Here is a 27,640-nt window from a genome sequence, read left to right as displayed (position 1 = left end):
TCCACTATTTTGGCACATAGTTCTCCAGAAAGTAATTTACAGTCAGCTTAAGCTTTGCCCATAATTCTTCTACATCCATCATATTGGAATTAAATGATGTCTATTCATTGTCTACATAGAATGCTAGCAACTGCTTATCTGCTCTTACCAGCAAACTCTCTTAGCCTTCTTGTTGGAGTTACTAACTGTAGTAGCTATCATATAAAATCTATGCTTAATACTGCAGAATACCCAATCATGCAATATTAGTAATAGGCATCTTTAACTTATAAAGTATAGACTGCGACATCTTTGTATTCAATGCAATTGGTGCTGATAGACAGTCTTGTGAAGCAGTTCTGAACATGTTTTCCAAAATCTTTCTTGGGCAGCTAGTTCAACAACCCACTATGGGGATGTCATGATTATGAATCCCTATGTCTTTACTGACACTGCCAATAAAGTTTGGTATACTTGTGGTTACAAGTTCTAAAATATTTCCATTGTGTGTGGGTCATCAAATTAGCTGCTTATGACAGTGTTTGTAAAATGTGCTCAAAACCACTTCACAAGAATATCTGTCCCTACCACCTAAAATGAATCAATTGACGTTCCAGTCTGTACTTGGTAGGTTAAAGAAGCCTCCATCTAATACTGCACGATCTGGGTATTTCTGCTCTACTGAGTGTAGAATTCCTTTGAATGACTCCACAACCATTAAGGCAGAATTGGCTGGCTTGTAAAACATCTGATGATTACCTTCAGTTCAATTAGACTGTTTACTTGCATCCAGATAACTTGACCACAGATGAGGTTGAAGATGCCATTAACAGCATCAAGTACTGAAAAAGCTGAAAGCCCTGACAGACTGTAAAGCAAATACTTAAAAGGCACTGCCCAAATACTAATGCAAATCTGGACAGAACTCTACAGTAAGTGCATAGAAACAGACTCCATTCCAGAATGGTGGAGGCAATAAAGAAAAAAAGTACTATATAAAGGAAAAGGAGATCCCAAGGGCCCTAGAAAATACAGACGCATAGCACTAGAAAACTTACCTTTCAAAGTATTTACAAAAATAATAACAGAAAGAATAAGCAAAAATCAACAAACACCTCTGGTAAAGCTAAATTGGGTTCAGGAAAGGAAGATCAACTCTGACTGCAATAGAACTCCTGCTGAAGATTGTATGGGAAGCTGTTGAAGACAAAGAGAAGCTTTATGTATTATTTATAGACTTCACAACAGGCATTGACAGTATAAACAGAAAGCCAATGACCAAAAAGCTAAAGGAAACCTTAAGCGAAAACAACATATGGACATGAATCATAAGTGCAACACTGCGATGGAATGAAATAGGGATCCTAGACAACTTCTTCCTATCAGAATCAATACTCCAATCAGATGGAGTACTTCACAGGGACCCACTGAGTTCTCTGTTATTTATCCTTGCGGCATAAAGTTCGCAGCTCATGGTCTAGGGGCTAGTGTTGGTACCTTTGGATCACAGGGTTCCAGGTTTGATTACTGGACGGGTTGGGGATTTTCTCGGCTCGGGGTCTGGGTGTTCGTGTTGTCCTCCTCATTTCATCATCATTCGTGACTGTGAAAGAAATTGGACTGTGTAAAAATTGTGACTTTATCTGGGTGCTGACGACCGCTCAGTTGAGTGCTCCACAAACCAAACATCATCATCATCATCATCATTGCAGCATAAGATATTGTAAGATTACCCCAAAGGGAGGACGTAATCTCATGTGCATATGCAGATGATGTTGTAATAGGCTCAAATAACATTGCAAAGCTAGAGAAAGCAATAAACGACATGGAAGATTGGTGCATCAAATATGGATTCGAAATACTTGAGGCACAAACAGAAATGATGGTTCTCAGAAATGGATAAATAGCACCGCCTGAGATCTACAAACAGGAGAGAAAACTGAAAATCGTACCAGACTTCAAGTACCAAGGGGTCATGATACAAATAAGTGCAAAATTCCAGAAGTGTCAGAAGTAAAGCTGTGAGGATGGGTCGAGTCGTGCTTGGGTATCTCCGTCGGTGGGGCACTTGCCCATGAAAGACATAGGTTCTGAGTTTGAGTCGCAGTCTGGCACACAGATTTAATCCGCCAGTGCAAAATGTTTCACAAAAAATGTAACTGAGAAAGCAATGCAAGCAGTAATAGCTATCTATGAAATAGAAAACATTAGCTCCCTCAGCCAAGAGACAGCAATGGCTCTATTCAGAGCCAAAATCTCCGCAATACTGACATACGGCATAGAAATCATTGGACTACATCTCACAGTGAAAAACCTACCGATACTAGAAAGAATAAAGGTGACCTATAAAAAGAAAGCAATTAGAGTGTCTAGAACAATATGATCCAGACTTGTATATCTGTTGGTAAGGAAATCCTTCTCACTGAAGACCTAAAGACAAACATGATGCTACCAAACACCAGTGCTTTGAAAAGTCTACTAAAAACATGGAAGAAAATATTGGAATACGTACCTCCAGAATTTCACAGCACTGGTACCACGATTGACTGAACATGGACAAAGGAAAACTTTGAGATGAGACACATGATCACCAGAATGGCAGTCCACTGTTCCCGCCACCTCGTTTGCAACAAAATGTCATATTATGAACCAACTGCAATGTGAAAGTGTAAACTGTGTCATTGAATATTCAAATGTTACCATATAGAAATCTGTACCAAAAGTATATGGTCAATAGGCAATTATGCAAATCACAATATGTAGGATTTCTAATTTTGTGTATTATTGTAATCGTACTTTGAGCTGCAACAAACTTATTATTAGATAACTTCAAAGTCAGACTCAGTTTAAAGTTCAATGGACTTCAATGAGAACTCCCCCTGCTATGGCATCTAATCTGTCTTTTCAATATAGTATAGGGCTTTTAGCCATACCATTCACATACAGAGTGCAGGAAGAAGAGTTGCTTAATTGCCTCTGGATGTGCTGTAGTCAGTCTAATCTTCTCTTCGCAATCACTATCAGAGCAATACATAGGGGTTCACCATTTAAAGTTGATTCTTGACATTTTCTAAGTTGGTTTTCACAGATAATTTACATCTATCTTCAAGTGTCTGCCAGTTCAGTTCATTCAGCACCTCTGTGACACTCTCCTACGGGTCGAACAAACCAGTATCATTCAGGCTGCCCTTCTTCGTATACATTCAATATCTGCTGTTATTATCATCTGGTATGGTCTCAAACTCTTGAGCAATATTCTAGGATGGACTGCACAAGTGTCTTGTAATCAAATTTTTTGTAGACTGATTGCAATTGTCTAGTACTTTACCTATGACTGAACCCATGTGATCATTCAAGTTCATATCCCAATGAATTGTTATACCTAGGTACTTGTATGAGTTTACTGATCCCAAATAGGCCTATGACTCATTCACATTGTAATCATTGGATGTTAGGCTATTTTTTCATTTTCTGAAGTACACTTCTGAACAATTAAAGAAACTTCCCAATCTTTGTACTACTTTGAAATTCTATCAAGATCTGGCTGAATATTTGTGCAGCTTTTTTCGGACAGTATTTCATTATAAATAATTCCACCATCTGCAAAAAGTCTGAAGTTGACATTAATGTTGTCTGCAAGGCCATTAATATATAATATGAACAGCAAGTGTTCCCACACATTTACCTGGGGCACAGCTGAAGTCACTTCTACTTCTGTCAATTATTCTCCACCCAACTGAAGCTTTGTGGATCACTTCTGCTACTGTATTTGTAAATGTATGTATCGTATGCTTACTTGCAACTACTGGGCACCATTTTTTGTCTGTGTGATATGCAGTATATTATGATTAAAAGAGGGACTGACTCAACTGCAAATTTATATAGAATCTGACAAAGATGGCAACTAGTCTTGGAGCTTTGTTCAGTTTCAACAATTTCAGTTTTTCTCAATGCCACTGATACTAATGTCTTCACTAATCTTTTACAGTGGCATGAGAATTAAGTTAGAGCAGTAGTCCTGTATTCTTCTTTTTAAAGGGATACTTAAAAATCGAGTACAGCATTTCTGATTTTGCTTTGCTACTCTCAGTTTCAGTTCCTGTGTGAGCTTTGAGTGTCTGGATACCAATTTTGGTGCCCCTAATAAGCTTCATGTATGACCAGAATTTTCTGGGTTTTGTGGCACATTTTTAATAATATTCTGCTACAGTAATCATTAAATCTTCATGGATTGTTCTGTCAACAGCTAAATGACATTCAGCTATATGGGCATCAAAAAGTTTAACATCAGTCTTGGACCATTTGCGTACAAAAATTGTCAGAGGAAATTGTACAGTATTTGTAACTTGGCAGCTCTGATCATTACTGTCAAACAATAAAGCTAAAGACGTATATCAGACCCGGGTTAAAGTGCATCTGGAAAACACTGTAGATGCTAAGTTCTTGAAATTCTGTACATTGTTGAAATTAAATTGTGGGGAGACATTTTCAAAATTAGCCACTCCATCTTCAGCAGCTAAGGAAAATAGTGTGGGTATTAGGAAGCTCTCTTAGATACTTGAATAATTCAGTTCTTTAGAACAGCACTACGCTACTCTTGTTGTGACCAGAATTTGGTAGAAGGTTGAGAATGACTCAAAAGAATCCACTAATGCTGGGCCAACTAGCCTGAGGGTTGCCAATAACCGAAATACATACATATATTAATACTTGTTCCATAGATCATGAATACGACATTTCGTAATGATGTGGAATGTGTCACCATAACATAAGTTTTCTTCACACAAATTAATTAATTAATTAATTATTTTTTTACAGTTACTACTTCATATCTAAGAATTCATCTATTGAGTAAATGTAGTTGTCATTCTGAAAGTCTTTTAATTTTCTGCCAAGTGCAGGCAGACAAAACACACAATGAGGAAGTGAACAAGTAAAGACAGCACTACAGAAATAAAGAGGTCAAGCGAGTAATCCTATGAGGATAGTCTGAGACACAGTGAGATGGAAAACCAAGAACAACAGTGCAATTCAAATAGTACTATGAAAATGAGACAAATATACAATTAAAAGTAACAAGCTTTTTAGTGCTGCCATGAGCGTTAATTGGCAGGTGAGATGGATGTGGCATTGTGGTCCATCAAGGTCAGTGCGGCAATTCTAGTACTCGTAGCTTAACTGTGCTGCCTACCGGCCATGATTGAGTTCCAAGCTTCCTAGCAAGCTTTCAAAGTCAGGCCAGGAGACCAGATAACCCACAGTTCCTAAATTAGTGGCTCAAGTACAAAAGATACAAAGGAGGGTACTGCTTGCTGCAAGAATGACAAAATAGTGTGTAATGCAAGAAATAAAAGCAAAGTGGTGTGTGATGTCATAAAACACAGAACTGGAAAAAATGGACACACAAAATCAAAGACAGGAGTAGACTAATAAGAAAAACCGCAGAGATTGGCAAATTTTGTAAATGACTATTTTTTCTGGCATTGCAGAAAAGTTGCAACAAAATCTTCCTAGTACACATGCAGCACTCACAATGAATTACATGGCTGAACAATTATGTTTCTCACAACAGAGCTTGGAATCTGAAAGACAACTTGGAAATTAAAAAGTAAGAAGTCAGCTGGCACAGAAAGGTCTCTGTTCTTAAGTGTTCATAGACAGCATACAAACTCTATTAACAATCATAATAAATAAGTCCTTTAGTTCAGATATTTTTCCAGAGCATCTGAAGCACAAGAGCTGTACACTTACAAACAAAAGGTAATTCCGGGAATGTAGAAAACTACTAGACAGTTTCACTCCACTGATAGCATTCTGAAAAGTAACTGAATCCATCATGAAAGATAGAGTAACAAATTACCTGAATAAATAAAATCTTATTAATTAAGTGCAGTTTTGGTTTCTGAAGTGGATTTAGTGTTATATCAGCCAGTAAAGAGTTAACAAAAGTGGTACATGAAGCTCTCGCCAAGGGTGGTTGCATTACAGGCGTGTTATCATATTAGTCCAAGACTTTTTATACAGTTAATCATGAAATACAACTACACAAATAAGGAACAGAAAATGAGTAGTTCCAGGCTTACCTGGAAAATTGGGTTCAAAAGAGAGAGATAGTTCACACTTCTGTTGATGATAGATTTTTAGTAAAACAATTGTCACACAAGAAAGCATAAGTCAAACAATGGAAAATCCAGCATGGAATGTAACTATGTTATGAAAAGGATAGCTTCTGCTCACCGTATAATGGAGATGCTGAGTAGCAGGTAAGTACAACAAAAAGACTGTCAGAAAGTGAGCTTTCGGCCAACAAGGCCTTCATCAGAAATAGACAAGACAACACACACCTACACTCGTGAAAATGCAGCTCACTCACACATGAGCATAGTCTATGGATGCTGAGGCCAGACTGCAAGCAGCAGCACATCATGGAAGACGCAGTCAAGTGGTGGGTGCAATGGGTTAGGCTGGGGCTGGGAAGGGAAGGGAAGGGATAGCAGGGTAGGGGTGAGGGATGGTGAAGTGTTGCTTATGGGAGTGTACGGGTACAAGGTGGAGTCGGGAGGTTAGATGGTTAGATGGAAGGCAGCAAAGAGGGGGGGGGGGGGGAGGAGGGGAGGTAGCAGAAAAGGAGAGAAGTGGATGAGTTGGTGGAATAGAGGGCTGTGTAGTGCTGGAATGGGAACAGGAAAGAGGCTAGTTGGTTACAGACAATGACTAATGAAGTTTGAAGCCAAGAGGGTTACAGAAACATAAGACATAGTGCAGGGCAGGGAGAGTTCCCACTTGCACAATTCAGGAAGGTTCTGGACGAATGTGGCTAGGATGTCATCACCCTTGATGCAGATCACAAAGATGACATCTTACATAAACATGGCATTATTAAAAATTTAACATAAAACTGACATTGACTCTCCTGTACTACAATTGTTAGTTAGTTAGCTACATGTTCCATAGACCATTTGAATGATTCTTTCACCGAAATGAAGTGGAATGATGATGGTCAAGTTTAGGCTTCTTCTGTGCACCTACAGCATGTATTTTCTGAGAGCCATTCAATGTTCAGTAGCATTCCGAGCACTCTGCTGTGAACATCATAGCCAATGTGAGCATCAAATGTGATCTTCACAACTTATTTAGTGAATTTTCATTCCATTTGTTGCATCTTATCAATGCTGATGGTGGTGGTAAGCAACAAATTCTACATGAGCAAGCAAAAGACATAATTTGCAGGAGAAACACTTTCTTCAAGTGCAAAGCATGTGGACACATGTACCAAAATTGTTACTTGGAACTGGCAACAATGCAATTCCCAGATTTATCCTTCTGGAAATCAGGAAGAAACATGTTGCAAATTAAGAGGGGGTGCAATGCAAGATATGCACATTGTGCAGCCAAAATGTGAGGGAAAACTTTCTGAGGTCAGTAGTACGACAGAACAGTATCCACAAAATGTTATGTTGATTTCCTAAGATATGTTAAAGAGAAGTGACTATTGATGCATGAGAGCAAAGCTGAAAGTTATCTACTACTGAATAACATCCAATGCACATAAAAATACAGGCAAGCTTTTATTACTTTGTGTCAAGGGAACAATACAGCATACATTATGTGGAAAATATTAAGGGATCACTACAACGCACATAGCATGCTGTTCTGGGTATTTTGACACACTGGAAATTTAAATCCAGTCAAACAGAAATTAAGACACAACAGGCACTGAAGCCAGTAAGATAGTACATTTCATGAAGATGATGACATGTGGAAGTGAACTGAGACTAGTTGACAAAACAGAGGAAAGAGAGGCTTTGGGAAGTGTGGGTGGGTGGAAAGATTGTGGAGATTGAGACCAGGATCATTACAGAAATAAAGTATGTGTTGCAAGAACAATTCCCATCTAAGTAGTTTTGAAAAGGTAGTGCTGGAAGGATGGATCCAGATGGTACATGTTGTGAAACAGCCATTAGAATCAAGCATGTTGTTGTCAGCAGTGTGTTTCACCTCTGAACAGTCCACTCTACTCTTGGCCATATTTTGGTGGTGGGCATTCATTCCATTACACAGTTTGTTGGTGGTCATGCACACACAAAATGCTAAGCAAAATTTGAAGCAGACTTGGTATTTGGCAAGTGGCCCTGTCTCTGATGAGATAGGATTAGTCTGAATGATGATGATGATCATAACATTCTGAAGATATGAGCAAAATGCCTCCAAATTCATACAAAAATGGTAAACAAAGGTCCACTGCAGAAAAATTAATAAAAATTGTATTATTTTTTGCACTTAAGAATACTGTGATGTAAGCTATGAATGGACTTCATTATAATGGAAGAATTTCGAGGAGCTATGTATAATGTAGTGACACAGTGCTATGTCTTTATCTTGTGGTTTTTTGTTTTTTTTTTTTTTTTTTTTTTTTTAATAGATGTTTGTGAAAATACCATAAGCACCATTTGGTAATTTATTTGGATGGCGATCTCTCAGGATTTCTCTGTGTGAGTGGTTTATAATGAGCTCACAATGTTCAGCAGAGCTATTGTTTCCATTTTCTGCACAATATTTTAACAACCAACACATCTGTCTTCTTCAGATGCTGTAAGTCTTGCTATTATATATACTTGAAGCCTGAAACTCCAACCAGGCTGTGGGCTATTGTTGGTCTCATGCCACTACTTATAGCCAAATTCGATTCCTGATGACCACTGCACCTTTCGGAGGTCTTTTGTTTTACAGACCAGGCATTGAAACTGTGGGAAACGGAAGTTCCTCAGTGTTAACCATTTCTTATGGATGTGATGGTCATGGAAATATTAATAAATTGAGAGACAGACCCCAGGCATTATTTAAACCAAGGCTTCCATCCCTGTTTATTAGGTTTCCTGACATCTTTATTTCAATAGGCTCCTTAATTATGTTTTACCAGAAACTTGATGTTTGCACCACGATAATGGTCTCATTATATTTATTTTCATGATTATATTTAATGCAGTGTCTGGCAACAGATGATTTGCTTGCTTGTTTTAGTCAAGTATGCTGCTGGTTCCTTGCATCTCTCCTCAACTGTTCTGATAGTCTGTCCAATGTAAGACAGTCTATGTTCGCATGGAATGTGGTACAAACCTGGCTTTGGATTGTCTTTAACAGTACAATAAAATATGATTAACTTAATTAAAGGGAGCAAAATACACTAGACGACATGTTTCATAGGAGTCTACCGATCTTTATGGATATTGGGCCAACATAATGCAAATAAGCAATTTTTGGTTTATCTTCATCTCAGTCTCAACCTCTTTCTCAGGTGTTCTTGACTTTGATTGCATCACCCATTCAGTTTGATGCTCTGCATACCCATTCCTTCAGGACACTTAAGTGTTTGAGCTATATAGACCAGAGTCTTGAGCTCCAAATTTCTTTGTGATGGATGATGATGATCTAGAGATAGAGATCACTGTGTGTAGGTTTTCTATATACACTGAGCTCGAACATATTCAACACTTTGATCAGGAAGCAGAAAAAAGGTGGAATATAAATAAACTGAAGGAATATAGCTTCACATTGCTCAGTAGAACTTTGAGGTGGAGTATAAACAAACTGCAGGAAAATAAATTCATACTGCTTGGTAGAACTTGTAACAAAAGAAATGACATGTCATGCAGATACTGTAATGGGAAACATAATGGCCATAAAAGATGTTTTAAGGGTGAGACGATGGAAACAATTCCAGGGAAAACTGTTTAGTTACAGAGGAGAAATTCAGCTACTGAAATTGAGGGCAGGTCACAAAACTTTTCAAACAAGCTTGCATGAAGTCAGAAGAAACAAATGATCACACATTGATGAAATACCCACAGAACTCTTCTGGGCATCAGATAAATGGGCACAGCAAGAACTGTATAAGCCCATAAATGAAATTTATGTGACTAGGGAAGTTCCCATTGAAAACAAAAATCGATAAATGTGAAAACAGTCACATAATCAATCATTTATAAAATGCATCAGAAATATTCACAGAAGCACTTCACCAACAAATGAAGAGCAAAACTAAAAGCAGATTACAAGAGGATCAGTAGTTTGTTTTTAAAAGAAGCAGGGGCACTTAAGTAGTAATTTTAATATTAGTTTAATGCTATAGGATACAGGTAGGAAAAATAAGGAAACATATGTTACCATCATAGATTTGTCAAAGGTTTTTCATAAGGTGAAATAAAATAAAATGTCATCCATTCACTTTAGCAAAGCAGACTGTTGCGATCAGCACTGAGGGGTTGATACAAGGAGCCAAAATCAGGAAGGTGTAAGCCAGGGTTGGCTGTTATCATCATTGATACATAGTTTATATGTATAAGAGGCATTGTGAAAACTAAAGGAATATTTTGATGTGAGAGTTGATTGCCATGGACAGGAAAATCAGTATGATATGGTTTGCTACTGTTATAACAGTAGAGATAGTCACAAAACGAACGGATGTTGAATCACTTGCTTCATGAAATGAAACTTGAGCTAGTTGATGGCTATAATGCAGACTTCTTTTAAATAAGAAAGTATAAGCATAGGATGATTAAGTGTTCAAAATGAACACAAGACTCTACAAGAGGTGGACATATTTTGCTGTTTTGGAAGTACGGTAGATAAAGAAGGGAAATGTGAGAAAGGTATGGTAGTAAGGATTGCTCTCTTGTAAAAGAGACACTCCTAGCATTGAAACACACAAACTTTTGAGACTAGAAACAGATTAATGAATAGGTACGTTTGAAGCAAAGCTCTGTAAGGGAGTGAGATATGGACAATGGGGAAGACAACATATGACATAAGAAACACTGAAATGTGGTATTACAATAGACTGTTAAAGATCAGGACTGATCAGTAGGCCCCAAGAAGTGGAGATAAATCGACAACAAAAAAAGGCCTAGAGAAGAATGTTACAAATGAAAGAGGTTGAATGGTTGGAGGTATTTTACAAGTAGCTGCAGAAAACTTTTGCTGAAGGAAAGTATTACAAGGGCTACCCTAGATACAATTATATAACGAGGATCACTGGCGATGTGACATGTAGCAGTTCTATTGAAATGAAGAGGACAGGTGGTAAATGAAAATAATTAAGTGCATCAACCTTACAGTTGTTGAACAAAACCATGTTTGCATTCTAACACAAAATGCATCATTTTTTGTAGGTTGCCAGGGACAGGTTAATTTGAATAACAACTATTTGACAAGAAAACTGGAATATTACTTTATTGAATAACCAATTCCTGCAGCTTCTTAAGCAATTTGCAGAAATGCCATGAAACTTCTAAGAGGGTATCCACAAAGGAAATGAAATTCAGGTTCTTCTAAGACTATTTTGCTTTTATAATCTCATTGGTTCTTAGTATACATGGTTGGTGTAAATAGAACTAGGCCTAACACGAAATAACGTGTAACTAAAAAGTTGTCTTCTGCACATCGTCATTGCAGCAACGGATCTGCGTAATTAAGCATTGTGAACTGTTTTCTTTTTTGTGATCTGTGGCTACTGTAGTCCAAGAATTATGAAATTCAGTTCATTGTCTATGCATTTTCATGTTTGTGAAAAGTTTGGTGTTAATTTCAATTGAAAATATAGTTTAGATGTTTTACATATTCCTCATCATTGGAGACCATTTTACTTAGTATTTGTGGAAGGATTATCAGTATTTATGTTCTTTTGTAAATATGTATTACAATATACATTTTTAGTTTTATCGCATATCAGCGCCTTTGAGGGCCTCCTCACTACGTTTGTTTGAAGGAAGGAAGGAAGGAGTTATTATTTGTATATCGCACACTTAAATATATTACCCTGCATATACAAGGCCTTCGACACTACGACGTGTGTAAACCACTGGTTGTGATTACGTACTGTGCAATCTATTATACTTCCTTTTCCTCTATGTAATAATACGGTATGATAATTCTGTCTGAATCAAAGAAATTTTTTTGTGCTTTCAGAACGACCGGTAAGTTAAAAATGTGCCTTAATTCACACGTACCTCGTTTTATTAGTATCCATAGCATGAATAAAGAAATAACGAGCTGGCATAACGATGAGATCAGGTGATAAACCGGGTCCCCAAACCACTGATGAGGCAGGGTCTATTTCACCACAGTTAGTGCACGTAAAAATTAAGTAAACGATTACAAAAAACGCAGTGTAATGTGACCGCCACATTTTTCTCCCTTGACTAGCAACAGAAGATACCGAGATGTGTATAGTCAAAGTATCACCGCCCCTACAAAGTGCAATTGAAAAAGGATCATCGTGTTCATTTTCACTCACATACACAAAACATTTCCCCGCCCCAATGAAAACACTTGTTAGCGGGTGCAAAGTAAACACTTTTTAGTGCCAACATCTGCAGACATTCGAAGCATGTACTTCACGTGAAGTATCAGGTTCTAACGACTTATATACCTTCATGCAAAGTCATCCCACATTAAATAATAAAGGGGTTCACGAATACAAAAAAAGACATAAGCTCCGTCGTCGTAAATAACGAAAGCAACCAAGTAAGTCTACTGTGCGTTTGGGGAGTTGTTGAGTCTGCATCTAAAACAGTTGACAATCTCAAACACTATGTGGCGTCTGCTAATGTTTTGAATACCACCTGCTGTTGCTGACATGGTGAACAATGATGAGATAAAATAAGTGCTTGGTCCGAACGGATGAAAAGGGTCATACATTTACTTTGTGGAAGAATGGAAATAGATCCCATACATTTGAGGGGAAAGCATATTGTTTGACAGCATGGATGAATTGTGGTCGAGGTAAGAATAAAATAGAATAGAATTTAGTAGTTGTTTGTCATCAGCAGTCCAAATGAACATCGCCGGTTTTTAACCACAAGATTGTATTAAACTTCAAAATTGAATTTTAAATCCAAGTGAACACAAACATTTAATGTTTAATATTATAAAAATCCTCTGCCCTCTGTACACACTTGTTAATTATAAAATTCTAAAAGTTCGTTGTAAAATATTGCTGTTGTTTATAACAAGTTCTTTTTTTTTCGATGGCAGTATACAGAGATTTCAACAGTTGCCAGTGGTTTTCTCTTCACCTCATCTAGACTGAGCGAATTTAGTCAAATACATTAGGAAAAGTAAAGTTCATACAGCAGAAGAAACTGTTGGAAACTGATAGGCATTTCATCTGTGATAAGCAACAGCCATAAGGTTACAACTTGGTTGTTAGAAAAAAAATGTGAATGTATAATAAACATTATGTTGTCCGATTGATCTGTAGCATAGTAGAAAATTTTTGTTCATCATTGCCAAAAACTTCTACATTTTAATACATGTCTGAATAAGGATATGTGAACCTTTCTTTTTGCGTAGTTTAGATTTTCTGGCTTAAGTACGAAACCAATGTAGCCAACATTCACTCCATAATTGATTGGTTATTCTTAATGAATATCTAAGGGTCAACTGAAGTTTGCAGCACCACCCATTGGTTTTGACTCAGTATATTACTGTGTTGTATAGCATGTATTTGTGCTGCTTCATCTTTCAAATGGATCATGTATGCAGCTTGCACGCTAGAGAAAGTGAGGGCACTCTGATGTGGAATAATTATGTTTCTAAATTGTTTGTGAGTAAATCTGGTTTTCATATAATACATTACCTAATGCTTTGTGTATATTTAGCAGCAAGGTCCAAGGAAAGCAATGCTTTCTGAACCATTTTAAAGGATCTGAAAGCATATATTTTACAGTTTCAATGATGGACAGATCAGGTTTGAAACTGTGGAGCATACAGAGGTACAAATTCTTCCACATGTATTTTATTGTATCCCTTCTACATCAAAAAATCACTCTCATTCAGCCAGGGCACATGTGGATGTGTATCTGTAGTGATGGGAATTCCCTTGCCCAGTATGCTAGAAGTTGCACAAGGGCCTTCACAGAGAGGCATAACCCCCTATCCTAGTCCACAAGCAGATTTTCATGCCATATCCATATTCTCACACACCCTTAATCCTCCCACCATCCCAAGAATCACCTACATAGGATAGTCCCCTTGTCGTCCAATATAACCTTGCACTCGAATAACTGAACCACATCCTTCACCAGGGCCTTGATTAACTCTCATCAAGCCCTGGAATGAGGGACATCCTACCCAAAAACATTCCCACCCAACCTATACAACATCCTAGTTTATCTGTATGCCACTCCCAGTGCCTGGCAATAGGGATTATATTCCTGTGGATGGCCCAGGTGCAACACCTGCCTAATCCGCATACCAAGCATTTCCTACTCCAGTACTGTCGCAGGCTTATCCTACGCCATTACCGGCAGAGCCACATGCGAAAGCAGCCATGTCATTACCAACTCTGTTGCAATCACTGCACGACTTTTTATAAGAACCAACCAGCTGTACATGTGAATGAAAGACCACTGCCAAACTTGGCCAAGAACAAAGTTGCCAGCAGCTGAGCACAACTAGCTCAGTTACAATGGTTGCATCACAACCTGAGCCATCTGTACCTTTCCATCCACAATTAGCATTTCTGAACTATACAGATATGAGTTATCCTTGCAACACATCCTTTGCTCCTCTAACTCTCCTGGCCTCAATCTCCGTAAACTCACCATCCCCACACCCTCCATCTGACAGTTTCCATTTCATCTGCTCTATAATCCTCTCCCAATTCACATCTCCACATAACATCCATCATTTGCCACTCCCCACTAGCTCCAACACCCATGCATCACATGCCTAGCCTGTGAACCTTCCATCCCTCCCTCGTGAATTCCTAGCCAGCAGACCACCTGCCTCCCTCCGAGCCACTAGCTACCCACCTCCAATCCCTCTTCGTGCCTCCTCTCTCTCTCTCTCTCTCTCTCTCTCTCTCTCTCTCTCTCTCTCTCCCTCTCCCTCCCTCTCCCTCCCACCCCCTCTCCACCCCCCTCTACCCACCCCACTCTATAAAACCACCACCCCCACTCCAGTCCACCTGCTGAACAGCAATCCTGCCATTATACATCCAGCTGGCACCTTGAAGGGGCACATGTGTGTGTGTGTGTGTGTGTGTGTGTGTGTGTGTGTGTGTGTGTGTGTCCGACACATGTGCATGTCGCATTTGGGAGAACAATGGTTCAAGCATATGTCAGCCAATCCTGATTTACGTTTCCTATGATTTCCCTAAATTGTTTCAAGCAAATGCTGGGGTGTTTCTCTTGAAGAGAGACAGCTGATTTTCTACCACATTCTTCCTTAATCTGACCTTGTGCTCCATCTCTAATGATCTTGTTGTTGACAGAATGTTAAAACCAATCTCCTTCTCTTTGTGTGTATGTGTACACTAGATGGAGAAAGGATTTCTTCCAGAAGCCAGTGAGTTTTCTTTCTTTCTTATATATGCCTGTTGATGAGTCACTTCATCTGCTTTCCAGAGTGGTCTCCTTTACTCCTAAAGTGTTTACATTCAACCAGAACTTCCATACTACAATTATTGTATCAACTTTTTGATAAACTGTGATATCCTTTGCCATCTACCATGACTTCTACAGTTTGTTTGTTTACACTTTCTGATTAGATAAGATAAATTATGTGCATCTTGGAATTTACAAAAGTTTGAGAGGCATAAGTGATAAGAGGGAGTCTCCACTGGACTGCTAATAATGGAAGGAGTAAAGATAACAACTCATCATATGCCAGTAGTTGAGGCATTGAGGAACATTAAAAAGGTACATAAGTAAGACTGGCACATAAACAATATTGAAAATTATGTAGACCTTTCACACAGTGCTTTTTCCATTTTTTCAGAGTTAACTAATACAAAATATACATACACATGCTCAGCTGCATTGCCCTGACTATTTTGTCCCATCAGTGCTGCTCAATTGTGCTGAGGGATTATCTTGGATAGAGGGGATGCCACATTTCTATCCCATTCCTTGCTGCCTTTCCCACTCAGCTCTCCGACATCTTTCCTCCCCCTTGCTGCTTCATCACTCTTCTTGCTCACAATGTCCTATAAAACATCTCATTAAGCAGTAGTGCCTCAACACAGAGCGTGTGTGTGTGTGTGTGTGTGTGTGAGAGAGAGAGAGAGAGAGAGAGAGAGAGAGAGAGAGAGAGAGAGAGAGAGAGAGAGAGATCTTTGACTACTGGATAGTGCACAGACACATACTACAACATACAACACAAAGACCATACTTGCTTTTGTGTTACTTCTGTTTACTTTGTTTAAATACACACTACCATAGAATCATGGACACCCATGTACATTCACCCTTGGTGACAGTGTCCAGGAGTTGTTGCACAGAGTGACTGAAGTTTGAGAAGAGAAAATAAGTGTAGCAAGTGGAAAGTTGTGAGATGAGTAGGAAAATGAGAGTGTGAGAGGTGATATGAGTGGGGGGCATAGAGGCAGGTGGTTCTTAGCAGCAGTAGTGAAATGAAGCCCAAAAAATGTGACAGTCATGAAACTGAGAGATATATGGGAAGAGAGGCATAAAAGGCAAATAGAGAGTGGGAGTGGTCTGAAAAATGACAGATGATTAAAGGTGAAATTATAAGTGGAACCCCCTCCCTCCTCCAAGAACCATGGACCTTGCCGTTGATGGGGAGGCTTGCGTGCCTCAGTGATACAGATAGCCGTACCGTAGGTGCAACCACAACGGAGGGGTATCTGTTGAGAGGCCAGACAAATGTGTGGTTCCTGAAGAGGGGCAGCAGCCTTTTCAGTAGTTGCAGGGGCAACAGCATGGATGATTGACTCATCCGGCCTTGTAACACTAACCAAAGCAGCCTTGCTGTGCTGGTACTGCGAACGGCTGAAAGCAAGGGGAAACTACGGCCGTAATTTTTCCCGAGGGCATGCAGCTTTACTGTATGATTAAATGATGATGGCGTCCTCTTGGGTAAAATATTCCGGAGGTAAAATAGTCCCCCCTTGGGATCTCCAGGTGGAGACTACTCAAGAGGACGTCGTTATCAGGATAAAGAAAACTGGCATTCTATGGATTGGAGCGTGGAATGTCAGATCCCTTAATCGGGCAGGTATGTTAGAAAATTTAAAAAGGGAAATGGATAGGTTAAAATTAGATATAGTGGGAATTAGTGAAGTTCGGTGGCAGGAGGAACAAGACTTCTGGTCAGATGAATACAGGGTTATAAATACAAAATCAAATAGGGGTAATGCAGGAGTCAACTTTAATAATGAATAAAAAAAATAGGAGTGCGGGTAAGCTACTACAAACAGCATAGTGAATGCATTATTGTGGCCAAGATAGACACTAAGCCCATGCCTACTACAGTAGTACAAGTTTAAATGCCAACTAGCTCTGCAGATGACGAAGAAATTGAAGAAATGTATGATGAAATAAAAGAAATTATTCAGGTAGTGAAGGGAGATGAAAATTTAATAGTCTTGGGTGACTGGAATTCAGTAGTAGGAAAAGGGAGAGAAGAAAACGTAGTAGTTGAATATGGATTGGGGCTAAGAAGTGAAAGAGGAAGCCGCCTGATAGAATTTTGCACAGAGCACAACTTAATCATAGCGAACACTTGGTTCAAGAATCATAAAAGAAGGTTGTACACATGGAAGAAGCTTGGAGATACTGGACAGGTTTCAGATAGATTACATAATGGTAAGACAGAGATTTAGGAACCAGGTTTTAAATTGTAAGACATTTCCAGGGGTAGATGTGGACTCACAATCTATTGGTTATGAACTGCAAATTAAAATTGAAGAAACTGCAAAAAGGTGGGAATTTAAGCAGATGGGATCTGGATAAACTGAAAGAACCAGAGGTTGTACAGAGTTTCAGGGAGAGGAATTTAATGGATGAACGGAGAAAATATAAAAACTCAGTAAATGAAGCAGGCAAAAAGTAATACAAACGTCTCAAAAACGAGATCTACAGGAAGTGCAAAATGGCTAAGCAGGTATGGCTAGAGGACAAATGTAAGTATGTAGAGAGTTATCTCACTAGGGGTAAGATAGATACTGCCTACAGGAAAATTAGAGAGACCTTGGGAGAAAAGAGAACCATGTGTAGGAATATCAAGAGCTCAGATGGAAACCCAGTTCTAAGCAAAGAAGGGAAAGCAGAAAGGTGGAAGGAGTATATAGAGGGCCTATACAAGGGCAATGTACTTGAGGACAATATTATGGAAATGGAAGAGGATGTAGATGGAGATGAAATGGGAGATACGATACTGCGTGAAGAGTTTGATAGAGCACTGAAAGACCTGAGTCGAAACTAGGTCCCGGGAGTGGACAACATTCCATTAGAACTACTGACATCCTTGGGAGAGCCAGTCCTGACAAAACTCTACCATCTGGTGAGCAAGGTGTATGAGACAGGCTAAATAACCTCAGACTTCAAGAAGAATATAATAATTCTGATCCCAAAGAAGGCAGGTGCTGACAGATGTGAAAATTACCGAACAATCAGTTTAATAAATCACGGATGCAAAATACTAATGCGTATTCTCTACAGGCAAATGGAAGAACTGGTAGAAGCTGACCTCGGGGAAGATCAGTTTGGATTATGTAGAAATATTGGAACACGTGAGGCAATACTGACCCTACAACTTATCTTAGAACCTAGATTAAGGAAAGACAAACCTACATTTCTAGCATTTGTAGACTTAGAAAAAGCTTTTGACAATGTTGACGGGAATACTCTCTTTCAAATTCTGAATGTGGCAGGGGTAAAATACAGGGAGCGAAAGGCTATTTACAATTTATACAGAAACCAGATGGCAGTTATAAGAGTCGAGGGGCACAAAAGAGAAGCAGTGGTTGGGAAGGGAGTGAGACAGGGTTGTAGTCTCTCCCCGATGTTATTCAATCTGTATATTGAGCAAGCAGTGAAGAAAACAAAAGAAAAATTCGGAGTAGTTATTATAATCCATGGAGAAGAAATAAAAACTCTGAGGTTTGCCAATGACATTGTGATTCTGTCAGAGACAGCAAAGGACTTGGAAGAGCAATTGAATGGAATGGACAGTGTCATGAAAGGAGGGTATAAAATGAACATCAACAAAAGCAAAATGAGGATAATGGAATGTAGTCTAATTAAGTCGGGTGATGCTGAGGGTAAATTAGGAAATGAGACACTTAAAGTAGCAAGGGGGGGAAGCAAAATAAGTGCTGATAGTCGAAGTAGAGAGGATATCAAATGTAAACTGGCAATGGCAAGGAAAGCGTTTCTGAAGAAAAGAAATTTGTTAACATTGAGTATAGATTTAAGTGTCAGGAAGACATTTCTGAAAGTATTTATATGGAGTGTAGCCATGTATGGAAGTGAAACTTGAACGATAACTAGTTTAGACAAGAAGAGAATAGAAGCTTTCGAAATGTGGTGCTACAGAAGAATGCTGAAGATTAGGTGGGTAGATCATATGACTAATGAGGAGGTATTGAATAGGATTGGGGAGAAGAGAAGTTTGTGGCACAACTTAACTAGAAGAAGGGATGGGTTGGTAGGACATGTTCTGAGGCATCAAGGGATCACCAATTTAGTATTGAAGGACAGCCTGTAGGATAAAAATCGTAGAGGGAGACCAAGAGATGAATACACTAAACAGATTCAGAAGGATGTAGGTTGCAGTAGGTACTGGGAGATGAAGAAGCTTGCACAGGATAGAGTAGCATTGAGAGCTGCATCAAACCAGTCTCAGGACTGAAGACCACAACAACAACATAAGTGCATCTGTGGAAGTCTAGGTCAGGGGGATTTTGGCAACAGAGGAGCAGTCCCAACCTCCACAGTTCAGTGAACTTTGACAACATCGAGTCGGGACTCATATAGCGGTGATAGGTTTGTTGGTCTTGTGGGAAGATATTGTGCAAGAAGTCTGTTTCAGGTCTAACTGGGCAGTGTATTGATGTCTGTAAATGTTCTGGCAACATTTTTCTTACATTTCGATAACTTACGATTCCCATTGCTGAAGCGGCGACATTTGGTGTATATTTTAATTTGGAACAGATGACTGCTGTCATATTGGAGTTACTGTTAGTAGTTTGCTTTTATGGAGCCATCTGAGAGGAGGGCGTCAACATCAAGGGAGGTAGCTCCTGAATAGAGAATAACCAAATGATGGGTATTTGGGAGCAGATAGGGTTATGAAGGGGGAAAAAAGCAGGGGCTGTCCTTGCCATAGATTCATATCATGAAAATGTCATCAACAAATCTAAGCCAAACAGTTTCAAATGCTGAATGAATATGAAGACTTCCTGTTGATGACCCATAAAGAAGTTAGCATATAATGAATCAATGAAGTTACAAATGGTAGTTCATGCAAATGTTTGTAGATTTGATCTTCAGAAGAGTAGTAATAATCACGGCCCAGAATGTGGTTTACCAAAAGGATGAAGGTGTCATGGCAGATATTATATAATGAAAACATTAGGAAAGATAGTGTTCAGTGGGAGCAAGTCCACAAGGCATAGAGGTTGTTGATATAGAGGAATGTAGCCTCCTCGGTGACAAGTGAGTAGTCTGCAGGTAATCAGACAGGTGGTGGAGGAAGTGATTAGTGTGTTGGCGTTGTATTTCATACAATAGCTCTGTGAAAGATAGATCTTGTATGAAATCAGTTCTATAAGATATTTGGCAGTATACTGAGGTACTTTTCTGAAATCCTCTATAATAGTTAGTGTGAGGTCCTACCTTTTATAAAAGATTAGTCAAATATCTTTGACAGTATAATACGGGCTCTGGATGTGCGAAGGTAGACTATATACAATTGGCTGGAGATACCGGTCAGTGAAGTGTGATAATCTTTCTGTGGGAGCATTGTAATCAACAATGATGGGACGACCAGTACAGAGACAATTAGATTTAGGTTTAGGGAGTTTCTGAGAGCTGGTAACAATGGGTGTATGAGGGGTAGTTAATATGAGGATGAGACAGATATAGGTGACAGATTTTTTGATTGTCATAATGTTTTGAGAACCTGCTGGAGGTGTATACTACTGGAATGGGATATTAATGCATTTGCCAGATTGATTTTGGTACTATGCTGTAGCTTCTTCCTCTAACATCTTATTTTTAGTATGCCTAGCTTCTGTTTTGAATTTTTTATTCATCTCATTTCACGTATGACCCATAATTTCTTTGTTCTTTCATTTAATGTCATCATTAGATAGAGTTTACACATGCTTTATGCCAGGGATGCACAGATCATGGGATGCATACACCGCGCATTTAATCTGATGACAGCTAGGCCCACACCTTTTGTGCTTGTAATTTTTACCCCTAATTCATCATCCTGCATTCCCTTCCACAAAGAAAAGGGCTCTTGTAGAACCGGATTAATTTAACAACTAGTTTTTCATTTTGCCTGAAAGTCCACCGCTGGAAGTAATCAACATGCAAAATAATGAGACATTGCGAATTAAATTTGATGAAGCGAATATGCTGAATTTGTATCACATCTTGATAGAAAAAATTGAAAGTTATTGGTAGATAATGAATTAAAATCTACTAGCAACTTTTGGTCACACACTTTTCCATTATGTCCAATAACAAATCAAAAAATAGAAACCACTTGATAAATGACAATTTGGAGTCAATTTTGAGCTTGTCTATGACAAAAATTGAGGCAAACATCAAAGCAATTGTAAAATCAATGGAGTGTCATGTTACAAATTAAATTGTGTAAAAGATATTTGTATAAAATACATTGCTGTAATTATATTCGTTAAATGAAATGAGTATTTGTGAAACAAATTGTGTGTGTGTGTGTGTGTGTGTGTGTGTGTGTGTGTGTGTGTGTGTGTGTGTGTGCGTGCCTGTGCATTTGTGCACACCTATCTGGCCCTTCTGTAGTCACAGTGAGAGCTTTGCAGGGCCCTTATGTATCCACAGTTAGAGATATGTAGCCCACAGAGGTAGGTACACACCTGCCTTAAACCATTACCCAAACTTTTCTTCCTTCAGTGTTAATTATCCGGTTTCTAAAATTGGCTCCTGGAAATGTTAAAGTGTATAGTCTTCTTCTTCTTCTTCTTCTTCTTCTTCTTCATCCTCCAGGGCTTTTAAACCATTCACTTTTGACCATGAGATGTCTTTCTCTGCTATAGTTGATTCTATTTGCCTATTATGATTCCATTGGTCTGTTTGCCTATTGTAACTCCTGTGGCTTATTCTACAAGTACAACAATGACATTCCAGTCCTCAGCTACTATTTTGCAACATTTTATATGACTTTCTGTAGGACACTCTATTATTTCACAAGATTCTTTGGTGTGTTTTTCATTGTCATTCAGTTTTTATCATGACAAGTTGCAGCCATTTGACAGTCATTGCTGGATAACGTTATCTGTTCTTTTCCATGTATTTGATCTTCAGAAATGTCCATCCATGTTTCCCTTCCACGTTCTCCAATGTCATGACCCAGTTTGGTTTAAGTTGCCATTTTGGCCTTTCTTTGTCTTATGAAACCCAGCAAAGAACTCCTTTGTGTCATTCAAAATATATACTTCCTGAACATTCTTGCAAGGAATCTCAGTTTGGCATCTGCCTTACCTGCAATTAGTTTTATGTGGTTGTTCAATTTTAAATTATTCTGCATGCATACTCCCAGATATTTAATGGATGTGACAGTTTGCAGTGATTGTTATGCAAACCTACAATAATGGGTCTTTCTGCCTATTTATGTGAAAAACAATACATTTGTATGTACTGATGATCAACTACCAATCCATGCACCAAGTGTTGACCCTATGCAGGTCTTCCTGCAGTGCATTACAATATTTTGCAACTGAATTTATGTGTGTGTACCAAACATGTTCTCGCTCACATGCTTTCAAACTGACTCTCTGAGTCAGTATCTGACCAAGAGCACGTGCAGTGTGCAACAGTATAGATTGTGTGCAAACAAATGTTTAAATGTGACAAATCAATTTGAAGAAAGCCTGTACTATGTGCATTTAGCACACATAGATCAACAAATGGATGTATTGATAGGACATAAATGAATACAGCTGAAGATACCTGAGATGAATAGGTAAGACATGCATAATACATGCACATAAATTCTGTTGTGAATCATAGAATTTTCCATGTCCCCATAATAAAGCATAACTTAAAGTTAGCAACTGAGGGGAAATGGCTGCAAATATTAACAGTATTGTTTATATAGTGAAATTTAATGGTTCTGTCACATTACCTTGGGTTACACCCAGATTTATGTTTGCATCAGAAGTTCTCTCTTTGTTGAGACTTACATGCAGTGTTCAAGGGTGTCCATATCCGAGGGCATGGGGAGACCGTGCTCCCTCCTGCCAACCCTGCTCTCAGGGAAAGAAAAACATGTAAGTCTGCAGGCTTTCGTGGCCGTTGTCACTGAAGTTAAAATCTTCTGGGTTATTAGGCCACATCATGTTTCTTCTAAAATGAAGAAACATGATGCGGCCTAATAACCCAGAAGATTTTAACTTCAAAGAAAAACATGTATTGTAGTCAGGTGCTTTTCTTTCAAAAAAATTATTTAAACATTGGTTTACGCAAGTGTTTAACAGGGTCGGAACTATAACATTTTTATGGCAACTCACAAGTCACCATTCATATACCAAAATATTGCATTCTGCTAGGTCTAGCCTCTCCCCCCTCCCCCCACCCCATGGTACCCCCTTACACACACACAAACTATTGTATTGGGGCACTTAGTGTATTCTATTTGCAAGGAATTCATCAATCTAATCACAAAGCTGATCTAAAGTGCTGTATGCTTATATTTTATTCATTAGGTGGCAGTTTGGAACTGTATAAAATATATTCTGGAAGACAAGGAACACAGCATCAGCCTGGGAGCCAGTACCTACTGCCTTATGGGTCTCATAGATGAACAATTTAAGTTATTTCTTGTCATTTTTCAATTCAGAGTTTCCAGATCTCCACCCTTTAACAACGTCCTTACATTGTAGGTACAAATTCATATTTTCATTTGCAGTCGATGACTATAGTCCAATTAAAATTACTTGATGTTGACGTCTGTCACTTGCCACTGCAGTGTTGCCACATCACCTGCCAGCTACCATTCAGTTATAGGTGAAACACAAACACTGCATGTCACTTCACAGATGCTGTGAATGTGTAACGCAGAGCAATGTTGTAACTGGCCATTGTGAGGTATATCAGAAATGTGAGATGCTATATCGACTGTTGATTGTAAGTGACCAATGGCTGAACTTCAGCAGATGACTCATTTTGTAGCCCTCAATTTAAACTCATGACGCTAAGCATGACCTTGTGATGTGCAGCATATCCAAGAAAATGGCAGTCAACAATCTGTGGCAGAACTGAAATAACAATCACTCTGTTCATGGTGATTTACAGGCAAACTCAAGATAGCAGAAATTCAGTTTCAGCGTTAAAGCAAACTGTAATTTCTTGCTATCATTGGTTACCTGAAACTATTTTCATACCAGCTACACGAGCTGCTGCATTACCAACCAGTGAGCAGTCCTCACTGGCTCTTGGTTGCAGATTATAGCCAACAATGGCAGATTCCAAACAAAAAAAAAAGAACCATATATAGAAAAAAGAGCAAATAAAAAAGTCAAAACGGCAATGAAAAATGTTGGCAAAGTGTTAGAAATAAAAAAAAATGCATTTAAACCAATTAATAAAATAAAAGTGATAATCAGACACTTTTGTTTAGGTATATAAATTTAAAAAAATTCTCTACATTTGATGAGATTCAATCTTACAATCTTCTACACATAATGTTAATATGGTAACCATTGCACTATGTTACAACACTGCATTAATGAGTTATATTTTTTATCGTAGTGACCTGGTTGCAACAATGAATTACAGCCTTGAAAAAAATCAGCTTCATGCAATGTCATGCAAAGCTTATCGAATTTAAGTCGATCTCTATGATTATGATAATCTGTGTGTAACAGTGAATTGCGTCAGAAGTACGCGGTAGTGTTTGGTTAGTGCCGTGTATGAAACGTGTGTATTTCATTAGCATTGTGTGTGTGTGTGTGTGTGTGTGTGTGTGTGTGTGTGTGTGTGTGTGAGAGAGAGAGAGAGAGAGAGAGAGAGAGAGAGAGAGAGAGAGAGAGATGAAATACAAAATAAAAGTGTGAGACCCATGATCCAGGATCCAAACACATCAACAAAGAATGCTGAACAAGGAATTGGAAGTGAATTGACCAATAGTTGTGGCAGTTGGGCAACAATGAATGGTTCAGACATAACATTGAGCACTTTTATCGCAGAAAACCAGCTCGAACATGTGAAATGCCAAATATCAATTAATTTTGATTTAACTCATGTTTTCACCCCTGGAGATCTTATTGGGAGACCATTTTGATAATGATTTAACTTGTAAAGAATCCTTAATACATACAAAAAATTGGAGACTACACCATGCAGAGAACTTTGTATGGAGTGGTTTCCCAATGCTTACCACTTTATTGAGGCCATCCCTTAGTGAAGTACAGGCACATTCTGCAGATGCTGCTCTGAATCAGATGCCACAATGCCTGTTCATCCACAGGATGTATTTGATTTCATCCTAACATGTATGTATGGGATGAATTTCCTGGAACGTCGCCTGGGGGATACAAATGTATCGCTTTCATCAGTAAACTAATGAGCAGCATACACATAATGTATTATACACTGAAAAGATCTACAGTTATGATTGTTGCCATGTGATTTATTTTAATTTACGCTAGTGTTATTTACCTCTCTCACCTTCCATAAACCTGTGAATATTGTACTATCATTTTTCATTTTTATGTCAAGTCACTGTTGCATGTTTGAGACAGTTGGATAGGATGACTTTCCTCTGCATTGTAAGAAATTTTTGTTACCAATATTTGATCAACCAGGGTAGGAGAGAACTTTAATTAATATCCTGGATTAAATTACAAACTTCCCCATAACCTTTCATGTAATAAGGGCTTATGACATGGCTCGTGATGACCTACTTAGTGGCCTTTTTTCCAAATGGAAAAATAGAATACATCAGCACTGATCACTCTTTGTTACATTCCTTTCATTCTGTATGACCCGTAGAACCTGAACAGATTGGCTCAAGGCAAGAGCATACTTCCTCCATGAGGACTTTGTGCAGGACTCCATTCAAAAATTCTTGCATTGTTTCCAACACTCTTTGCCTTATCATGATGTTTAATTTAATATTGGAGTGCCCACATAACTCACTTTTGAACCCTTAGATCACAACTTAGCTGAATGGTAGAAGTACTGACATCACTTCCCAGTACAAATTAAATATCTGTATTTGTGTTTTCTGATAAAGTTCAACAATAAGACTATATTATTCAATATTAAAAGCCTGAGAATCTCCATGTGGCCCCCCCTGTGGGTTTCGGGGGTTAGAATAGGCCTGCGGTATTATTGCCTGTCGTAAGAGGTGACTAAAAGGAGTCTCAAACATTTTGGCTTATATGTGATGGTCCCCTCAAGGGTTTGACCCTCATACTTCCAAATTCTTCCAAAGAGCGAGCCAATTGGGGAAGAGCGCATTACATGGTGCATTGTGTCCATCGTGCATTGAGACCTTCAGCTAGCTTTCTCGTCATCGCATTGCTGTCACACTCGTTCTCCATCTCCTGGGAGGGGATACATTCCTGGGTGCTATTTCCAACATACATTGTGCAGTGTTGCTTTTTGCGAAGACGAGGACCATGGACTTCCTTTCACCTAATATCCGGCATGGTAGCCAGTTCATTGTGGTGGGGCTGCCATGTACCCTGTTGGTTGTAGCCCCCTGGCAACATAGGGATGGCTCTGCTGATGCTTGCACTGTTAACTCCCCACGTATGCCAAAGAGTACATGCCTATCTCTCTGGGGCATCGGGACTCCCAGCAGTGGCCATCCTGCTAGGTGGCCCTTGCTGAGGCTGGGTGGCGCCCGGGGGGAAAGCCCTTGGTCGGAGTGGGTGGCATCAGGGCGGATGAGCCGCAATGAAGTGTGGTACAGCCACCAGAAGTCTCTAAGCATTCTCGGGCTCACTTGAATGCCCAGAAATATGATCCCAAATCGTTCCCCTCCCTAGTCACACCGTGGGAGGAGCATAAGGCTCAGGATGGCAGTGACACTTATTCATCCTGGTTCTTAGTTTGTATGAGAGCTGATGGGGAGTCTTTCATGTCATCAAAGCCTCAATTCTTCATAGAGCATTTAGAGGACAAGTTTGGGGAGGTGGAGGACTTATCAAAACTGCGCTCTGGGTCAGTATTGATAAAAACAGCATACTCTACTCAGTCACGAAGGACAGTTGCTTGTGACAAGTTGGGGATGTTTCAGTCACCATCATACCCCATAAGAGTTTAAATATGGTCCATGGTGTTATTTGCCATGGGGACCTTCTTTTGCAGTCTGATGACAAGCTGCGCACCAATTTAGAGCATCGAGGTGTTCATTTCATCTCGTGTGTTCATCGGGGTGTGAAGGATAATCAGATTGCTACTGGTGCCGTCATCTTGGCCTTCAAGCGTGATACATTACTGGAGAATTTCAAGATGATGGTCTACCGCTGTGATGTCAAGTCCTACATCCCTCCCCTGATGCGGTGCTTTAAGTGCTGGAAGTTTGGCCATATGTCTTCCCACTGTACTTCCAGCCTCACATGTCGAGATTGCAGACGCCCATCACATCCTAATACTCAATGTGGCCCGCCTCCCATCTGTTTCAACTGCAG

The 27,640-nt window shown here is 39.1% G+C and overlaps 2 protein-coding genes across 3 annotated transcripts in view; one reads left to right on the top strand and one right to left on the bottom strand.

Moving 5' to 3' along the window:
- LOC126336667 (protein O-glucosyltransferase 2-like) overlaps window positions 1–12,481 on the bottom strand; it is a 60,101-nt gene extending 47,620 nt beyond the window's left edge. Inside the window, exon 1 of the mRNA XM_050000614.1 lies at window positions 11,985–12,481. Coding sequence (XP_049856571.1) covers window positions 11,985–12,163 — 179 coding nt within the window. The 5' untranslated portion in view covers window positions 12,164–12,481. The remainder of the gene's footprint in view (window positions 1–11,984) is intronic.
- A 61-nt stretch (window positions 12,482–12,542) lies between these two features.
- The window catches only part of LOC126336668 (solute carrier family 17 member 9), a 103,747-nt gene continuing 88,649 nt past the window's right edge, over window positions 12,543–27,640 (top strand). For both annotated transcript variants that reach the window (XM_050000615.1, XM_050000616.1), the window contains exon 1: window positions 12,543–12,759. In XM_050000615.1, the coding sequence (XP_049856572.1) occupies window positions 12,740–12,759 (20 nt within the window). In that variant the 5' untranslated portion in view covers window positions 12,543–12,739. The remainder of the gene's footprint in view (window positions 12,760–27,640) is intronic.

The sequence above is a fragment of the Schistocerca gregaria genome, chromosome 2 (genome assembly GCF_023897955.1).
Source record: "Schistocerca gregaria isolate iqSchGreg1 chromosome 2, iqSchGreg1.2, whole genome shotgun sequence".
NCBI lineage: Eukaryota > Metazoa > Arthropoda > Insecta > Orthoptera > Acrididae > Schistocerca > Schistocerca gregaria.
Note: the sequence above shows the minus strand (reverse complement) of the source record. Positions and strands in the feature narration are given on the sequence as shown.